Here is a 19695-nt window from a genome sequence, read left to right on the forward strand (position 1 = left end):
CGTCCCGGAGCCTGTTGGTCCTGGCCTTAATGCTGTGGTACCGTTGGCCAGACGGAAGCAGCCGAAACAGTTTGTGGTTGGGGTGGCTGGAGTCCTTGATGATCCTCTGGGCTGTCGGCACCACTCTCTGCAGTTCCCATACCAGGCGGTGAGACAGCCAGTTAGTATTATTGAAGGGCGCCCATTCAGAACAGAAATGTGAAGAAATTTTTTTAGTCAGAGGATGGTGAATCTATGGAATTTGTTGCCACGGGCAGCAGTGGAGGCCAAGTCATTGGATGTATTTAAGGCAGAGATTGATAGGTATCTGAGTAGCCAGGGCATCAAAGGTTATGGTGAGAAGGCGGGGGAGTGGGACTAAATGGGAGAATGGATCAGCTCATGATAAAATGGCGGAGCAGACTCGATGGGCCGAATGGCTGACTTCTGCTCCTTTGTCTTATGGTCTTATGGATACTCTTGATGGTGCCCGTATAGGAAGTCCTGAGGATTTGGGGACTCATGCCAAACTTCTTCAGCTGTCTGAAGTGAAAGAGGCTTTTGTGCTTTTTTCACCACACAGCTGGTGAGTAAAGTTCAGGTGAGATACTCAGTGATGTGTTCACGAAGGAACTTGAAACAACTCACCCTCTCAACTACAGTTCCATTGATGTCAATAGGAGCTAGCCTGTCTCTGTTCCTCCTGTAGTCCACAATCAACTCCTTTGTTTTTCTGGACATTGAGGGAGAGGTTGTTTTCCAGGCATCACTGCGTTAGGGTGTTGACATTTCCTCTGTAGGCTGTCTCATCATTGTTAGAAATAAGACCTATCAAAATTGTGTCATCTACAAATTTGATCAGCAGATTGGAGCCATGTGTGGCAACACAGTCGTGGGTGCACAAAGCAGGATGAAGGCCGACGTCTCTGTCACAGCCCTGGGGGGCTGGTATTGTAGGTCAGAGGGGCAGAGGTAAGCGTGCCCATCCTTGCCACCTGCTGCAATCTGACAGGAGGTCCAGGATCCAGCTGGTCAAGGCAGAGGTCTCTCAGCTTCTTGTCAAGCCTGGAGGGAATTATGGTGTTGAATGTTGAACTGTAGTCCAAGAACAACATTCTAACATAAGAATTCCTCTTCTCCAGGTGAGTGAGGATGGTGTGTAGTGCTGTGGCTATGGCATTGTCTGTCGATCGGTTGTGTCAGTAGGTTAATTTGGGGGGGGTCCAGTGTGGGTGGTAGCAAGCTGCAGATGTAGTCCTTGACCAGCCACTCAAAGCATTTGCTTATGATTGAGGTGAGTGTGACAGGACACTGATCGTTAATACATGACACCTTGGTTTTCTTTGGTACAGAGACAGTGGTGGATGTTTTGAAGCAGGAGGGCACTACACACTGGGAGAGGGAGAGATTAAAAATGTCACGTTGCTGGCTCTCCTCAGGGGTTCAGCGTTAACGACTTCAAAATGAGCATAAAAAAGATTTAGCTCGTTTAGGAGAGAGGCACGATGTTGGCTGCATCACTGTGTTTCCTTTTGAAGTCTGAAATGGTGTGCAAGTTAGGCCGCGTGTGTCATTGGCACAGAGTTGTGTCTGGATTTTATCCCTGTATTGACGTTTTGATGTCTTGATGGCTCTTTGTAAATTGTAGTGACGTTTCTTGAGCTCCTGACGGTTTCCGGAGGCAAAGGCTTTATCTTGTGCAGTGAATGTGTGGAACTATCAATCCAAGGTTTCCAGTTTGGATAGGCCAAGTGTATGAGATTCATCATGGGAAGGGCAGAGATTGTCCCACCCCCTCCCACCTGCCCCCTCCCATCACCCCCAGTCTCCTCCTACTCCTCCACCCTCCCACTACCCCGTCTCCTCTCACCACTCCACCCTGCCCACTGTCACCCTCCGTCAGCCTCCACAGCCCTCCTCCTCCCCCTCTCCACCCCTTTGCCCCTCTTCTGGCTATTTGAGGGACAGAGTGAGTATTGTTGGCAAGCACCTGTACGGTTTAAATGCAGAATTTGGGACGTTACTGTCATGTTTTGTTGTGAACACATGAATATTGGAGAAGTGGTGAAAGTATGAGACTCCTGGGACCAGACTGCACACTTGAAGTCAAGTTCAGGTGGTGACTGAGCACGTTGCATCTTTCTACACAAGAATGATGCTGACAGTATTACCTTGAAGGAGAGAGTCATGGAGAGATCTGATAAAACATTGGTGAGGCCTAATTTGGAGTACTGTGTGCAGTTCTAGTCATCTACCTACAGGAAAGGTATCACTGAGATTGAAAGAGTGCAGAGAAAATTCACAAGGATGTTGCCAGGACTTGAGGACCTGAGTCACAGGGAAACGTTGAGTAGGTTTGGACTTTATTCCCTAGAGTGTAGGAGAATGAGGGGAGATCTGATAGAGGTATACAAAATTATGAGGGGTATAGATAGGGTGAATGCAAGCAGATTTTTTTCCATTGAGGTTGGTTGAGACTAGGACTGAGGCCATGGGTTAAGGGGGAAAGGTGAAATGCTTCAGCAGAACCTGAGAGGGAACACCTTCACTCAGAGGGTGGTGAGAGTGTGGAACGAGCTGCCAGCAGAAGTGGTGGATGCAGGTTTGATTTCAATGTTTAAGAGAAGTTTGGATAGGTACATGGATGGGAGGGGTATGGAGGGATGTGATCCAGATGGGACTAGATTGATGTGGACTAGGTGGAACAAAAGGCCTTTTTCTGTGTTGTAGTACTCTCTGATTGACTTGCATGGAGGGGACGTATTTAATGGTTGGAGAACTCAGTAGGAAAGGTAATTACTGCAAATTAAGTGTATTTGGGATTGCTGTGGGAACTTTGCAACCCCTACTGACCTGTAAACCACCTACAATTTGGGAGTGGTGTGGGAAGACTCCAGCATCGCAGCCCTGTTCACGGTAGCAGAGAAGGATAAAGCCCGAAATACTGCCGAAGGAAGAAGTCTGAAAGACACACCGAACACTAGGTTAGGCGGTGTGCGTGGAGAGAAAAACAGAGTCGTTGACTTTATTCGAACTTCGTTGCTGAGGAAACCTGGAGTGTCCACTCTGGCTGTAGAGATGAACAGGGACTTGCAGGAAGAGGGAGAGAACAGGACCTGACCTCACGGAGGGAAAATCTTTTGGTAGAGAGAAATAGAACTACAGTAGAATTGTGAATCTGACTGAGTAAACCTCATTTTAAGTTGTTTTTTTTAACAAGTAAGGCACTTTGCCCTACCTTCTTTACACAGATTGCAGCTCTGTAAAACCCTGATTAGACTTCACTTGGAATACTATGTTCAGCTCTAGTCGCCTCATTACGGGAAGGAGATGAAAGCTTTCGAGAGGGGGCAGAGGAGATTTACCAGGATGCTGCCTGGATTAGAGAGCATGCCTTGTGAGAACAGGTTGAGTGAGCTGGGGTTTGTCTCTTTTCTTTTTGGAGCGCAGTAGGTTGAGAGAGAGGTGTACAAGACGATTAGAGGCATAGAATGGGCAGCTAAAGACTTTTTCCAGGGGCAGAAATTGCTGATACCGGGGGGAGGGGGGGCATAATTTTAAGGTGTTTGGAGGGAAGTATAGGTTTTTTTTACGGGTGGGTGGGTGGAAATGTCCTGTCATAGATGGTGGTAGAGGCAGATACATTAGGGACATTTAAGAAACTCTTAGGCACACGAATGAAAGGAAAATGGAGGGTTATGTGGGACGGAAAGGTTAAGCTGACCTTGGAGTAGTTAAAGGGTTGTGACAAATCATGGACTGAAGGACCTCTACCATGCTATGTTGCTCAAACGTTTGAGTGCAGTTGAAAGCCACCCCACATTTTGGGGCCTCCAGACTGGATAAGGAGAGTAGATTTCCTTCCTGGAATCTGGTGTTAATGACCATCTGACAGCTTTTCAGTTTCACCGAAAATGTTTTTAAATTTCAAGATGTTATAATTGAGTAAGTGTTTTCAAATCTGTCTTTCCCTCCTCAGCCCTCTCCATCTGCCCCATTACCTGCACACTCCTCCCTCAGGTTTGCGTCCCTTCCTTCCCTCTCCTATCAGATTTCGTCGTCTTCAGCCCTTTGTCACTTCCATCAATCACCTTTCAGATTCTTACATCATTCCCACTTGCTCCCCCCACCATTCCATCATCCACCAGGTTTTTGGATTGTGGGAAGAAACTCGCGTGGTCCCGTGGAGAATCTTAACCCTAACTCCTTAAAGACAGCAGTGGCAATTGAACCCAGGTTGTGTGTTAGCCACGTTCTGTGCACACAGGAGGGAGGGCACAGAACGAGGTAAGGGTAGCTGGCAGCTAGATACCGGGGATGGAATCACCTCACTCTTCCCTCCAGGCTGAGAATCACAGTGACTGAGAAAGGTCAGAGACTGAGACTGCTGCTGGTGTGGCCTCCTCTACATTGGTGAGACCCGACGTAGATTGGGGGGGGTTTGCTTTGTCAAGCACCTCTGCTCCATCTGCAAAAGCGGACGTACCCAGTGGCCAACCACTTAAATTCCTATCCCCAGTCCCCTTCCAAATTGGTCACTAGCGCTGTAAGGCATTGCGCTAACCACTACACTGCTGTGGTCACCTCCTCCCTCACCCTGTAGCGGAATGCTGACTACTGTCCCACCCCCAACCTTTCCAGTCCTTATCTAGGGTCTCAACATGAAACCTTGTCTGTCCATTTCCTTCCACAGATGCTGCCTGACCCGCCCAGTTTCTCTGTCTTTCTGTACATTGCCCTAGCTCGAGCATCTGCAGTATATTCAACCACACTCGGTTACTTGTACATTCTCTTTTATAGGGTGTATTTATTGTGCTTTTTTCTGTTTATTGTGTTCTGATTGCATCGGATCCGGAGTAATAATTTTGTTCTCCTTTACACTTGTGCACTGAAGAATGACAAGAAACAACCTTGAATCTTGATTCTCGTGTGTCCTCTAAACCGCTTTTAGCTCCGTTAATATCTTCCTCTTTTTCTTTACAAAAATACCTGCATTTATTATGAATGGTCACCACTACAGTACTATTGTACAGTCACGGTACACACAAACCAGACAAATCATAACTACCACAGACTAAACTAATACATCGAGGATGGCATTTATCTCCCATGGTCTCGAAACATCTCTATGTTACGGGTGGACACCATGTGTTCTTTTTGCACAGCTGCCAGAGCACAGATATACCCCCTGAACATTGCCAGGCTGTCAGCCCAGGCAGCACCCTGCGCTTTCCGTCTCTAGGACCACGGTTAGCTATCATAGCCAGCCCCACAAGATATATAACACCATAAGATATAGGAGCAGAATTAGAGCATTGGGCAGATCAAGACTGCTCCCCCATTCCATCATGGCTGATTTGTTATCCCATTCAACCCCATTCTCCCTTCTTCCTTTGATCTTTGAATCCCTGACTAAACAAGAACCTATCAATATACCCAATATACTCTGCTTTAAGTATACCCAGTGACCTGGCCTCCCCAGCCGCCTGTGACAAAGAATTCCACAGATTCACTACCCTCTGGCTAACACAATTCCTCTCATCTCTCTTCTAAAGCGATGTCCTTGTATCCTGTGGCTGTGCCCCCTGGTCCTAGGAAAGATCCTCCCCACATACGTTCTTTCTAGGCCCTTTAATATTCGACAGGTTTGAGTGCAGACATCCTCCTCCCTGCCCTGCTCCCTTCCGTACTGGATAACCAAAGATGAAGCGAATGGGCCAGAAGGCCAGGAGCAGCCTCCTCAGATATGCAAACACTGGCTGCAGCCTCATACACTCCATGTACAGTACATACAGTAGCGTAGCAGCTAGTATGGTGCAGTGACAGCTTGGGCCGTCAGAGTTTGGAGATCAATTCTGGCATCCTGGAAGGAGTCTTTTTGTCTTCCCTGTGGAACGTGTAGGTTTTCTCCGCGTGCTCCGGTTTCCTTCCACAGTCCAAAGACGTACCGGTTGGTAGGTCAGTTGGTCATTTTAAATTGTCCTGTGATTAGACTGGTGTTGAATTGGGGTTGCTGGGAGGAGCAGCTGGAAAGGGCCTGTTCTGCCCTTCATCTCGATAGGTAAATAAATATGGACAGCGTTGGGAGTGTTGAGCTGTCAGTTAGCTAAGGACGTGTGCAATTCCAGTCTCACAGTGTGAACATTCTTCCTCCCCCAGGCTCTGAAGGCGCTGCAGGATATGAGTTCCTGTCCCAGCTTCACGTCGCAGTCATCCGTGTTCTCTCATACAGCACCTCGCAAGGCAAAGAGCATTCCCGTGCAGGCCTTTGAGGTAACAGTCTTCTGCCTTCTGCACGCGTCAGTATGTCAGTGTTCGCTGAGGTGGTGTGTTCTGCTCCTCCTCCCCGGTCAAAATGGCAGCTCTCCCACTGGAGTGGACCCAATTTTATAAAATCCTGAGAGAAATATGGATCAAAATCAGGAGGGGATAGGATAGAGGCCCCAGATGTGGGGTGGGAGGGAGGGTGGATAGAGGCCTTGGGGTGGGGGAGAGGTTGGATGGAGGCCGCGGGGTTGGGGATAGAGGTCGCGAGGTGGTTGGAGGGGGCGGGATAGGTAGAGGCCACGGAGGGGTTGGGGGGATAATGGATAGAGGCTGCGGGGGGGTGTGTGTGGGGGAACGGATAGAGGCCACGGGGAAGGGGGAAGGGTGGATAGAGGCCGCGAGGTGGGTCGTGTGGGGGTACAGATAGAGGCCATGGGAGGAACAGATAGAGATTGCTGGAATTATACCCTTCAGAGAAAAATTTAGGGAAGATGTTTAAAACTGCGAATAGTTTTGATAAAGGTAAATTGAGAAACTGTTCCCAGAAGCTTTCCAACTGTCAGACGAAGATTAAACAGCAAGAGGGGATTCTTTTTGAACAGTGTATTATTGTGCTGCCTGCTTTCTATGACAGCATTGATTCCAGTTTATCTTCCATTCAGTGTGACTGAAGCACTTCACTGCAGCACTGTACAAAAATGAGCCATTCTCATGGCAAAAGCCACATTGGAGCAGAATGAGGCCATTCAGCCCATCAATCCTGCTCCTTTGACAGTAATGTTTCAACTGTGTAAAGGGTCGGTCAAAACTGGAGCTTTTGTTTTTCTGCTCACCCGAAGACAAAAAGGAACAGAGGCCAACTCTTCGGCCCATCTAGTCCATACTGAACTATTAATCTGCCTCATCCTATCAACTGGCACCCGGACCATAGTTGTCCCTACCTCTCCCATCCATGTACCTATCCAAATTTCTCTTAAATGTTGAAATCAAACCCATATCCACCACTTCCACTGGCAGCTCGTTCCACACTCTCACCACCTCTGAGTGAAGATGTTCCCCCTCACGTTCCCTTTAAACATTTCACCTTTCACCCTTAGCCCATGACCTCTAGTTGTAGTCTCACCCAACTTCAGTGGAAAAGGTAACACAATGGCCACTCTGCTTAAATCTTCCCTAGCTACTTGATCTATCGTTGCCCTCTAATTGTGACAGCAGAAATTTAGAGTGCGAGATCACATTCTCAAAATGCACAATTTTCTACACTTGTGCTGTTTGTTAATAGTAAGCATTAGCCCCACGTGGCAATAGAATCTGGAGTCCAGCTGTCTGCCCAGTTACCACCAGATTTGCTGTGACTTTTCCCAAATTAACGTGAAGCGCACTCAACATGACTGTCGACAGAACAAATGTAGCTCTACAGCACAGAAACAAGCCCTTCAACCCATCCCCTCCCCAACAAACTGCTATATTGCTGGTCCCAACGACCTGCGCCCATGTATCTATCCGAACATCCTTTGCCTTATAAAATCAAACCCACATCCACTGGCAGCTCATTCCACTCTCACCACCCTCTGAGTGAAGAGGTTTCCCTTAAACATTTCACTTTTCACCCTTAACCTATGATCTCTAGCTCTAGTTTCACCCAAGCTCAGTGGAAAAAGCCTGCTTGCATTTCCCCTATCTATACCCATCATAATTTTGTATACTTCTATCAAAACTCCCCTCATTCTCCTATACTCCAGGGAATAAAGTCGCAAACTATTCAATCTTTCTCTCTAACTCAGGTCCTCAAGTCCCACCACTCTCCGTGTAAAAAAAAACTACCTCCGACTTGCCCCCATTACTTTCCTCCAATCACCTTAAAATTATGACCCCTTTAATTAGTAATTTCTGCCCTGGGACGTCAGGCTGTCCGCTCAATCTATTCCCTTTAACTACTCTTTGCCAGTACATCGCCCCTCTAGTCAGCGCTGAAATGGTTGCCACAACAGGACACAGGTTTAAGGTGCTGTGGAGTAGGTACAGAGGAGATGTCAGGGGTAAGTTTTTTACGTAGAGTGTGGTGAGTATGTGGAATGGGCTGCCGGCAACAGTGGTGGAGGCGGATACAATAGGGTCTTTTAAGAGACCTTTGGATAGGTACTTGGAGCTTAGAAAACTAGAGTGCTATGGGTAAGCCTAGTAATTTCTAAGGTAGGGACATGTTCAGCACAACTTTGTGGGCTGAAGGGCCTGTATTGTGCTGTAGGTTTTCTGTGTTTCTATGTATATCTGCCTCTCCACCATTGCACAGTGTTAATCCCCTCCACTGATCCTATTATCAACAGGAAGCTCCTTCAGTTGCATCTTTCCAAGAGTGTAGCATTCCCCCAGGAAGTTTGTATCCACGAACCTGTTGATTTCACTGAGCCAGCACATAACTAGTAATGTGCCATCGGGGCACTATGGTAGCTGACCACCAGTTGCCAATCAGGCTTCAATTTCCGCCGCTGTCTGTACATTCTCCCCGTGACCACATGGGTTTCCTCCGTGCTTCGGATTCCTCTCACAGTCCAAAGACGTATGGGGTTCGGGTTAGTGAGTTCTGGGCATGTTATGTTGGCACCAGAAGCATGGCAACATTTGTGGGCTGCCCAGCACAATCCTCGGACTGCAGTGGTTGTAGATGCCAACGATATATTTCACTGTATGTTTTGATGTTTTCGGGAGGAGAATAGGATTGAGATGGATAATAAATCAGCCATGATGAAATGACAGAGCAGGTGTGATGGGCCAGATGGCCTAATTCTGCTCCTATCTCTTCTGCTCTTATGTACCAGTGACAAATAAAGCTAATTTTTTTTTAACAGTAAGTAGCCACAGCTCTTATAACTTTGCACTCATCTTCCTCCTCAGGTGAAGCTAGACGTGAACCTGACAGATTTAACAAAGATTGGTAAATCACAGAAGTACTCGCTCAGTGTGGATGTGGAAGGGGGTAAACTGGTGGTAATGAAGAAATCCAAGGACACTCAGGAGGACTGGAACACATTTACTCATGATAAAAGTAAGGAGGAGGGCCGCTCCTAGAATCCACTCCGTAATTCAGTTGAGCTTTGGGACTAGCCTGAGGTTTTAAGAATGATGTTAAATGTTTGGCACAATGATCAGTACAAAAAAAAACCCTTTTAACAATCTTTGTTATCAATCTCTTTGTCCTGCATGCTGCTCATATAGAACAATTCATTACACAGTGCTTTGAGGTAGTACAATAACAAAATGCCGAATAAAGTCTAACAGTTACAGAGCAGGTAGATTGTGAGGTCAAGACTGCATCTTATACTAGGGAACTGTTCAATAGTTTATAACAGGGTTTTGTATCTACTATCGAATGAGAGGGTGGAGGAGAAAGAATGAGAGGGTGGAGGAATATTTGGGCGCTGTGTTCGCATAGTGGATAGCACAACACTATATATCAGTAACTTCTATGATGGAATTGATGACTTTGTTGCAAAGTTTGCAAGATTTCAAGGTAGGTGGAGAGGTAGGAAGTTTTGAGGAAGTAGAGAAGCTACAGAAGGACTTAGATTAGGAGAATGGGCAAAGAAGTGGCAGATGGAATACAGTGTCGAGAAGTGTATGGTCATGTACTTTGGTAGAAGAAATAAAAGGGAAGACTTTTTTCTAAATGGTGAGAAAATTCAAAAATCTGAGACAGAAAGGGACTTGGGAGTCCTTGTACAGGATTTCCTAAAGGTTAATTTGCAGGTTGAGTTGGTGGTGAGGAAGGGAAATGCAGTGTTAGCATTCATTTGAAGAGGACTGGAATATAAAAAAGAAGGGATGTAATATTGACTATATAAAGTGCTGGTGAGGCTTCACTTGGAATATTATGAGACGTTTTGGGCCCCTTATCATAGAAAGGATGTGCAGACACTGAACAGGGTTTAAGGAGGATCACGAAAATGATTCCAAGTTTAAATAGCTTGTCATATGAACAATGTTTGATGGCTCTGAGCCTGTATTCACTAGAATTCTGAAGAATGAGGGGTGACCTAATTAAAACCTATTCAGTGTTGAAAGGCCTTGATACAGTGGTAGTGGAAAGGATATTTCCTATGGTGGGAGAGTCTAGGACCAGAGGATACAACCTCAGAATGCAGGGGGCATCCTTTTTGAACAGAGATGAGGAGGCTTTTCTTCAGCCACAGAGTGGTGAATCTGTGGCTGAGAAGGCCAAGTCTTTATTTATATTTAAGGCAGAGGCTGATAGATTCTTGATTGTTCAGGGCATGAAGGGATGTGGGGAGGAGGCAGGGGATTGGGGCTGAGAGATAAAAATAGATCAGCCATGATGAAATGGCGGAGCAGACGCAATAGGCCAAAAGGCCTAATTCTGCTCCTGTATCTTATGGTCTTGTGGTCTGAATTAGTGGGCTGCTGAGCGGTGTAATCTGTTGGGTTGAAAGGGTGGGTGCTGCACTCATCCTAAATAAATAAATAAATTGGATTAAGCTGGCTGCTTTACTGAGGTAGTGATTATAAAGGCCAACAGTAAAATGCAATCTTCGGGGAATTATTGAGTAAATTATTATAAGGTAAAAATTATAAGGTAAATTGTTACCAAGTGAATTGTTATGAATAAGTTATTATAAAGTAAATTATATTTACTCTCTCCATCAGTTCGGCAGCTGATAAAGTCACAACGTGTCCACAACAAGTTGGGAATTGTGTTTGAAAAGGAAAAGGATAAAACGCAGAGGAAGGACTTCATTTTTGAAACCACGAGGGTGAGTGGCCGGGCCGCTGGTGTTTCATTCTCAAACCGTTCTGTCTGGATTTGTCGTGTCAAACAACAGCCTGTCCCGATGCACGGTTTCGACCCGAAACGTCAACAGTTCCTTTCCTCCACAGATGCGGCTCGGCCTGCTGACTGGGGTAGGACATACGCAGTGAATGGTAGGGCACTGAGGAGTGTGGTAGAGCAGAGGGATCGGGGAATACAGATCCAGAATTCCTTGAAAGGGACATCAGAAGTAGATAGGGTCGTAAAGAGAGCTTTCGTACATTGGCCTTTATAAATCGGAATGTTGTGATGAGATGTCATGTTAATATTTTATAAGACATTGAGGAGGCCTAATTTAAAGTACTGTGTGCAGTTCTAGGAAAATGTATCTGCAGGGAAGATACCAGTATCTTGTGCTGGGTGGCAGTGTGAAATGTGAGGAGGATGTTCTGAGAATGCAGGGTGACTTGGACAGGCTGGGTAAGTGGGCAGATGCATGGCAGATGCAGTTTAATGTGGATAAATGTGAGGTTATCCACCTTGGTGGTAAGAACAGGAAGGCAGATTATTATCTAAATGGAGTCAAGTTAGGAAAAGGGAAAGTACAATGAGATCTAGGTGTTCTTGTACATCAGTCACTGAAAGCAAGCATGCAAGTACAGCAGGCAGTGAAGAAAGCTAATGGCATGCTGGCCTTCATAACAAGGGGAATTGAGTATAAGAGCAAAGAGGTCCTTCTGCAGCTGTACAGGGCCCTGGTGAGACCACACCTGGAGTACTGTGTGCAGTTTTGGTCTCCAAATTTGAGGAGGACATTCTTGCTATTGAGGGAGTGCAGCGTAGGTTCAGAAGGTTAATTCCCGGGATGGCAGGACTGTCATATGTCGAAAGATTGAAGTGACTGAGCTTGTATACTCTGGAATTTAGAAGGCTGAGTGGGGATCTTATTGAAACATTTAAGATTATTAAGGGATTGGACACGCTAGAGGCAGGAAGCATGTTCCCGCTGATGGGTGAGTCCAGAACCAGAGGCCACAGTTTAAGAATAAGGGGTAGGCCATTTTGAATGGAATTGAGGAAAAACTTTTCCACACAGAGGGTTGTGGTTCTGTGGAATGCTCTGTCTCAGAAGGCAGTGGAGACTAATTCTGTGGATTCTTTCAAGAAAGAGTTAGATAGAGCTCTTAAAGATAGCGGAGTGAAGGCAGGAACAGGGTACTGATTGTGGATGATCAGCCATGATCACAGTGAATGGCGGTGCTGGCTCGAAGGGCTGAATAGCCTACTCCTGCACCTATTGTCTACTGTTTAATATCACTGGCATACTGTATGTCAAAAAATTCGTTGTTTTGCAGCAGCAATGCATTGCAATACTTAATAAAAAAAAATAGAAATTACATTAAAATATATATATGTATTGCAAAAAGAGCAAAAATAGTGAGGTAGTGTACATGGATTCATTGTCTATTCAGAAATCTGATGGCAGAGAAGAAGAAGCTGTTCTTAAAATGTCAGGTGTGTGTCTTCAGGCTCCTGTACTTCATCCCTGCTGGTGGCAATGAGAAGAGAGTATGTACTGGGTGACGGGGTCCTTCATGATGGAGACCACCTTCCTGAAGCTTTGCCTTTGGAAGATATCCTCAGTATTGGGGAGGCTAGTGCTTATGACGGAGCTAGCTGAGTTCCAGTGTCAATATCAGTAGAGTAGAGTTCCTGTAGCAGATTGTTTCTTGCTGCAGATTCCAGTATCTGCAGTCTGTTGTCTACATTAATGGCAACGCCTATGACATCATAAAATGTTCCACGGCGCTTCAGGGGAAAGACCCTTGTTACTGTGTGTCTGAGATGTTAAGAAGTAACCAAAAGCAAATAAACCACTCTGCCATTTCCAGAGTTATGATTACGTATAAGAAGTGTTTGATGTCTCTGGGCCAGTACTTCACAGAGTTCAGAAGGATGGTGGGGGATCTCATTAAAACTTACTGGATACTGAAAGGCCTAAATAGAGTCTTGATGAAGGGTCTTGGACTGAAACATCAACTGTTTCACTGTTTTCCATAGATGCTGCTTGGCCTGTTGAGTTCCTCCAGCATTTCGTGTGTGTGTGTGTGTGTGTTACTTTGGATTTTCAGCATCTGCTGACTTTCTTGTGTTTGGATAGAGTGGTTGTGAAGTTGTTTCCATCGTTTAGGGTTGTCAGAATAAAGGCACGTCTCCAGGGTAGGGGAATCCAGAACTAGCGGCCATAGGTTTAGGGCGAGAAGAGAAAGATTTAAAAGAGACTTGAGGGGCAATGTTTTCACCCAGAAGGTGGTGAGTTTATGAAATGAACTGCCAGGAAGTGGTTAAGACAGGTGCAATAGTATTATTTAACAAGCATTTTAGATAAAGGTACATTAGATTAGAGCAACAAACACAAAATGCTGGAGGAACTCAGCAGGTCAGGTAGCATCTCTGGAAATGAATAAACAGTCAACGTTTCGGGCCAATACACTTCATCAGGACTGGAAAGGAAAGGGGAAGATGCCAAAATAAGAAGGTGGGGTGCAGGGAAGGTGGACAAGCTAGAAGGTGATATGTGAAGCTAGTTTCGTGGGGGGGGGGGTGAAGAATGAAGCTGGGAGGTGATAGGTGGAAAAGGCAAAGGGCTGAAGAAGGAGGAATCTGATAGAGAAAAGTGGACCATGAGGAAAAAGGAAAGGAGGACAGACACCAGGGGAGTTGATAGGCAGGTGAGGAGACGAGGTGAGAAGCCAGAGTGGGGAATTGAAGTAGGGGGAATTGGGGGGGGTGGGGGGAATTACCTGAAGTTGGAGAAATCGATGTTCCTGCTGTCAGGTTGGAGACTACCAAGTCAGAATATGAAGTGTTACTCCTCCAACTTGAGAAAGGCTTCACCATGGCAGAAGAGGAAGCCGTGGACCGAATGTTGGAAAGGGAATGGGGGTTGGAATTAAAATGATTAGCCACCGGGAAATACTGCTTTTTGCAGATAGAGTAGAGGTGCTTAACAAAGATGGCTCCCCATTCTACATTGGGTTTCACTAATGTAGAGGAGACCCCATTGGGAGCACCAGATACAGTAGATGACCCCAACAGATTCGTAAGTAAAGTGTCGCCCCACCGGGGAAGATTGTTTGGGGCCCTGAATTGAGGTGTTTACTTGTCGACTATTTATTCATTTTCATAGATGCTGCCTGACCTGCTGAGTTCCTCCAGCATTTTGTGTGTGTTGCTGTAGATTTCCTGCATCTGCAGAATCCCTTGTGTTCAGATTAGATTAACTTTGCGCATGAACATCGAAACATACAGTGAAATGCGTTGTTTGCGTCAACAACTAACACAGCCCACAAAGGTTGCCACGTTTCTGGCGCCAACATAGCATGCCTACAACATGTGGGGCTTAGCGGTTTATGGTCAGACACTACGGGTTGGAACTAAGTGGGTGGACTGTGGCTAGCATGGGCGGGTTGGGACGAAGGGTCTTCATCCATGCTGTTTTGTTCTGTGATTGTAAGGACTTTGAAAACACAGTTGGCAGCCACTCTACCCAGGCCTTTACTAGCTGTTGTTCACTGTTCTCCCCGTACAGAAACGTGAGGCGTTCTGCCAACTCCTGCAGCTAATGAAGAACAAGTATTCAAAGCAGGATGAACCGGACATGATCTCCATCTTCATTGGCACCTGGAATATGGGTAAAGATTGACTTTATTTGTCACTTAGAACAGTACAGCACAGCCTGTTCAGCCCACAGAGTTGAGCTGACCTTTAACCCTACCCTCCTGCATGGGCCTCCATTTTTCTTTCATCCATGTTTCTATCTATGAGTCTTTTAAATGTCCCTAATGTTTCTGCCTCTACCATCATCGCTGACAGCATGTTCCACGCACTCAACACTGTGTGTAAAAAAAAACAAACAACTCCCCCTGACATCCCCCACTCTACTTGCCTCCAATCTCCTTAAAATTAGGCCCTCTTGAAACATACAGTGAAATGCATCTGAGAATTGTGCTGGGCAGCCCACAATTTACTAATCCTAACCCATTTGTCTTTGGACTGTGGGAGGAAACTGAAGTATCCGGAGGAAACCCACGTAGTGACGGAGAGTATGTACAAACTCCTCACAGATAGTGGTGGGAATTGATCCTCGATTGCCTGCACTGTACAGCATTACACTAAACACTACCCTACCATGACGAAGGGGGATGTGGAATGAGAGTTATATACTAACCTGGCCATGAAGGCCTGTGTCCTGAGGATATAGTGTGTTGGTCCATTGCCTCCTCTGCTGTCACAATGAAGTTGGAGGAGCTAAACCTCCATTTGTGTGTTTGTTCGGGTAGCCTCCAACCTGATCGCATGAACATGGAGTTCTGTAACTTCCAGTAATTTCTCCCCTCTCCACCTTCTCTCCTTTTTCTTTTCCTGTTCTGGTCCTTCTCTTACCCCTTCTCTTCTCCTCACCTGCCCTCACCTTCTCCTCGCCTTTGGTCCCCTCTCCCTTCCCTTTCTCCCATGGTCCAATGTCCTGTCCTATCAGATTCCTCATTCTTCTGCCCTCTACACCTTCCACTTATCCCGTCCCACCTATTACCTCCCACCCTCTTTCCCCCTCACCTGGTCTTGCCTATCACCTGCCAGCTTCCCTCTCCCCCCACCTACTTATTCTGGCTTCCTCACCCTTCCTTTCCAGTCCTGGTGAAGGACACCGGCCTGAAATGTCAACTGTTTATTCATTTCCATAGATTCTGCCTGACCTGCGGAGTTCCTCCAGCATTTTGTGTGTGTTTCTGCAGATATGGTGTTTGTGGTTGGGTGGAATTTTGAAGCGTGTCTCCCTCTCAAATATTTTGTTGACCAGGAAGTGCCCCCCCTCCGAAAGTCATGGCGTCCTGGCTGGTTTCCAAAGGCCTTGGGAAGACTCTGGACGAGATGGCGGTCACCATTCCACACGACATCTATGTCATTGGGACCCAGGAGAACTCAGTGGCAGACAAGGAGTGGGTTGACTTTGTCCGAGGCAGTCTGAAGGAGTGCACCGACCTGGACTTCAAGCCGGTAAGGTGTGCAGTGGAGAGACAGCTGATGTTCAGCTTTCTCCTTGTGGTGGTCATAAGGATGTCTGGCGCACTTGAGTTTCCGGATTGGAGTTTGGGGTATCCCTTGATCCTCCTACATCCCCCACACCCACGTCCATTCATATTCTGAGATTAGCGACACCATTATATAAGATTGCCTTTATTTTGTTCCCTACTTGTGAGTCCTTGTGCAGGATTCCTGAAAGGTTAACTTGCAAATGCAACTTTAGCATTCATTTCCAGAGGACTAGGATATCAAATCAAGGATGTAATGCTGAGGCTTTATAAGACATTGGTCACACTGCATTCGTGAGCCATTTTGGGCCCCTTATCTAAGAAGAGATGTTGTGTCATTGGAGAGAGCCTGAAGGAGGTTCACAAGAATGCTTCAGGGAATGAAGGGGTTAACATGAGGAGTGTTTGATAGCTTTGGGCCTGTACTCACTGAAGTTTAGAATGAGGGAGGATCTCATTGAAACTTCTCAAATATTGAAAAACCTAGATAGAGAGGATGTGGAGAGGATGTTTCCTATAGTGGGAGAGTCTGGGATCAGAGGGCAAAATTTCTGAATAAAGGGACATACATTCAAGTCAGAGATGAGGAATTTCTTTAGCCAGAGGGTGGTGAATCTGTGGAATTCATTGCCACAGGCGGCTGTGGAGGCCAAGTCAGGTACTTGGGCGAAGGCAGGAGAATGGGATCGAGAGGGATAATAAATCAGCCATAATGGAATGTCAGTGTCGACCTGATGGGCTAAATGGCCTAATTCTACTCCTAATTCTATTCTGTTGGTAATGCGAGGTTGTCCATTTTGGAAGGAAAAATGAAAGAGCAGATTATTATTTAAATGGTAAAAAAATTGCAGCATGCAGAGGGACTTGGGAGTGCTTGTACATGAATCACAAAAGGTTGGTTTGCAGGTGCAGCAGGCCATCAAGAAGGCAAATAGAATGTGGCCTTCATTGCTAGAGGGATTGAATTTAAGAACAGGGAGGTTATGTTGCAACTGTACAGGGTACTGGTGAGGCCGCACCTGAAGCACTGTGTGTAGTTGTGGTCTCCTTACTCGAGGAAGGATATACTGGCTTTGGAAGCGGTGTGGAGGAGGTTCACCAGGATGATTCCAGAGAAGAAGGGGTTGGACTATGAGGAAAGATTGATTCGCCTGGAACTGTACTCGCTGGAATTCAGAAGAACGAGAAAAGATCTTTTAGGAACTAGGGGACATAGCCTCAAGATTCAGGGAGTGGATTTAGGATGGAATGAGGAGGAACTGCTTTTCCCAGAGAGTGGTGAATCTGTAGAATTCTCTGCCCAATGAAGCAGTGGAGGGCTACTTCAGTAAATAGGTTTAGGACAAGGCTGGATAGAATTTTGCATAGTGGGGGAATTAAGGGTTATGGGGAAAAGGCAGGTGGTTGGAGATGAGTCCATGGCCAGATCAGCCATGATCTTATTGAGTGGCGGAGCAGGATTGATGGGCCAGATGGCCGACTCCTGCTCCTATTTCTTATGTTCTTATGTCCTTTGGTCTAATGGTCTGTGTACATCTCCAGGTTCCTCCATCAATCTCAGAGTCTTTTAGTTCCTATCTCTGGACTGGGCAAGCTAGCATATTGGTAAATTGGTTTATTGTTGGCACAAGTGCTGAGGTACAGTGAGAAACGTCTTGAATACTGTTCATGCAGGTCAATTCATTACACAGTGCAGAATGCAGAATAAGGTGTTACAGTTACAGAGAAAGTGCAGGTGCAAGATCCATAACAAGGTAGATTGTGAAGTCAGGAGTCCAACTTGTTGTACTAGGAAACCATTCAGTGGTCTTATAATAGTGGGGTAGAAGGTGTCATTGAGCCAGGTGGGACGTGCTTTCAGGCTTTTGTATCTCCTATCTGATGGGAGAGAGGAGAAGTTAGAATGTCCAGAGTGGGTGGGTCTTTGATTACACTGGCTGCTTTACTGAGGCAGTAAGAAGTGTAGACAGAGTCCATGGAGGGGAGGCTGGTTTCCTTGATGTGCTGAGCTGTGTCCACAAATCTGCAGTTTTCTGTAGTCATGGGCAGAGTATTTGCCGTATCAAGTTGTGATGTATCGAGACAGGATGCTTTCAATGGTGCATTGATAAAAAATTGTAAAAGCCCCAAGGTCCAATGCAAAGATCTCTTCTCCTGTGAGAGAATTGAGAACCAGGCATTTCAGAACCAGCATGGTCAGTCACTTGAGGTCTGGAGTCTTCCCTGAAATTTACAAGGATGATTCTGGGAATGAAGGGGTTAACATATGAGGAGCATTTGGCAGCTTTGGGCTTGTACTCACTGGAGCTTAGAAGAATGTAGGGGATGTCATTGAAACCTACTGAATGTTGAAAGGACTAGATAGGGTGGATGTGGGGAGGATGTTTCCTATGGTGGGTGCACAGCCTTAAAACTGAGGGACAACCTTTTAGAACAGAGGTAAGGAGGATTTTTTTTTTAAGCCAGAGAGTGGTGAATCTGTGGAATGCTCTGCCACAAACTGAGGTGGAGGCCAAGTCCGTGGGTATATTTAAGGTGGAAGTTGACTGTTTCCTGATTGGTCAGGGCATCACAGGATATGGGGGGGAAGGCAGGTGTGTGGGGTTGAGTGGGATCCGGGATCAGTCATAATGAAATGGCGGTGCAGACTTAATGGGCTGAATGGCCTTATTCTGCTCCTATGTCTTATGGTCTTAAGAAAGGTAATGAAGGGACAGTGGTAAGGGGATGAAAGATTTTTATTGGTAAATGAGTTTGACATGTTGATGTGACAATCTGATCTACTGTAAACACAAAATAATCTGCACATGCTGGGGTCAAAGCAACACTCACAACACGCTGGAGGAACTCAGCAGGTCGGGCAGCATCCGTGGGAAAGATCGGTCAATGTTTCAGGCCGGAACCTGATGAAGGGTTTCGGCCCGAAACGTCGACCGATCTTTTCTACGGATGCTGCCCGACCTGCTCTGTTCCTCCAGCGTGTTGTGAGTGATCTACTGTAATCTCATTAAATCTCATTACAGGCACCATGACTTGCTCTTGCAGCGAATTTGTATGTGAGTATCCTATTTCATGTTGATTGAACCAACCAGCTCTCCCCATGGACAAACCAAGCATCATGGGGTCATAGAGCACCACTGCACAGAAACAGGCTCTTCGGCCCATCCAGTCAATGCCAGCCTGTTATCCACGTTACTTATCCAAACTTGTTTTGAATGTTGCAATCCAACCCACCTCCACCACTTCCTCTGGCAGTTAATTCCACACTCGCATGCTCTCGATAAAGAAGTTCCTCCTCAGGTTCCTCTTATTACCTGTTAACACCCGCTGGGAGTAAAGGAACGAGAAGGACTTCTGGCTGTTAGCCTGTTCCCTGCATTATCTCAATCATTATTTGGCGATCAGAATCAGGTTTACCGTCACTAACGGATGTTGTGAAATTTGTTGTTTTGTGTCAGTACATTTCAATACATAGTAATTAAATAAATTATATAAGAAATATGCTGTGTGTAAAATATTAAATTAAGTAGTGCAAAAAGAGCAAAAAAAAGAAGTGAGATCGTGGTCATGGACCATTCAGAGATCTGGTGG

At 46.0% G+C, this 19695-nt stretch overlaps 1 protein-coding gene across 1 annotated transcript in view; it reads left to right on the forward strand.

Moving 5' to 3' along the window:
* Positions 1–19695, forward strand: part of inppl1a (inositol polyphosphate phosphatase-like 1a) — a 270287-nt gene that overhangs the window by 143540 nt on the left and 107052 nt on the right. The window contains exons 8-12 of the mRNA XM_072262518.1: positions 6139–6252; positions 9142–9292; positions 10909–11015; positions 14604–14706; positions 15873–16069. Coding sequence (XP_072118619.1) covers positions 6139–6252; positions 9142–9292; positions 10909–11015; positions 14604–14706; positions 15873–16069 — 672 coding nt within the window. The remainder of the gene's footprint in view (positions 1–6138; positions 6253–9141; positions 9293–10908; positions 11016–14603; positions 14707–15872; positions 16070–19695) is intronic.

The sequence above is a fragment of the Mobula birostris genome, chromosome 7 (assembly GCF_030028105.1).
Source record: "Mobula birostris isolate sMobBir1 chromosome 7, sMobBir1.hap1, whole genome shotgun sequence".
Lineage (NCBI taxonomy): Eukaryota > Metazoa > Chordata > Chondrichthyes > Myliobatiformes > Myliobatidae > Mobula > Mobula birostris.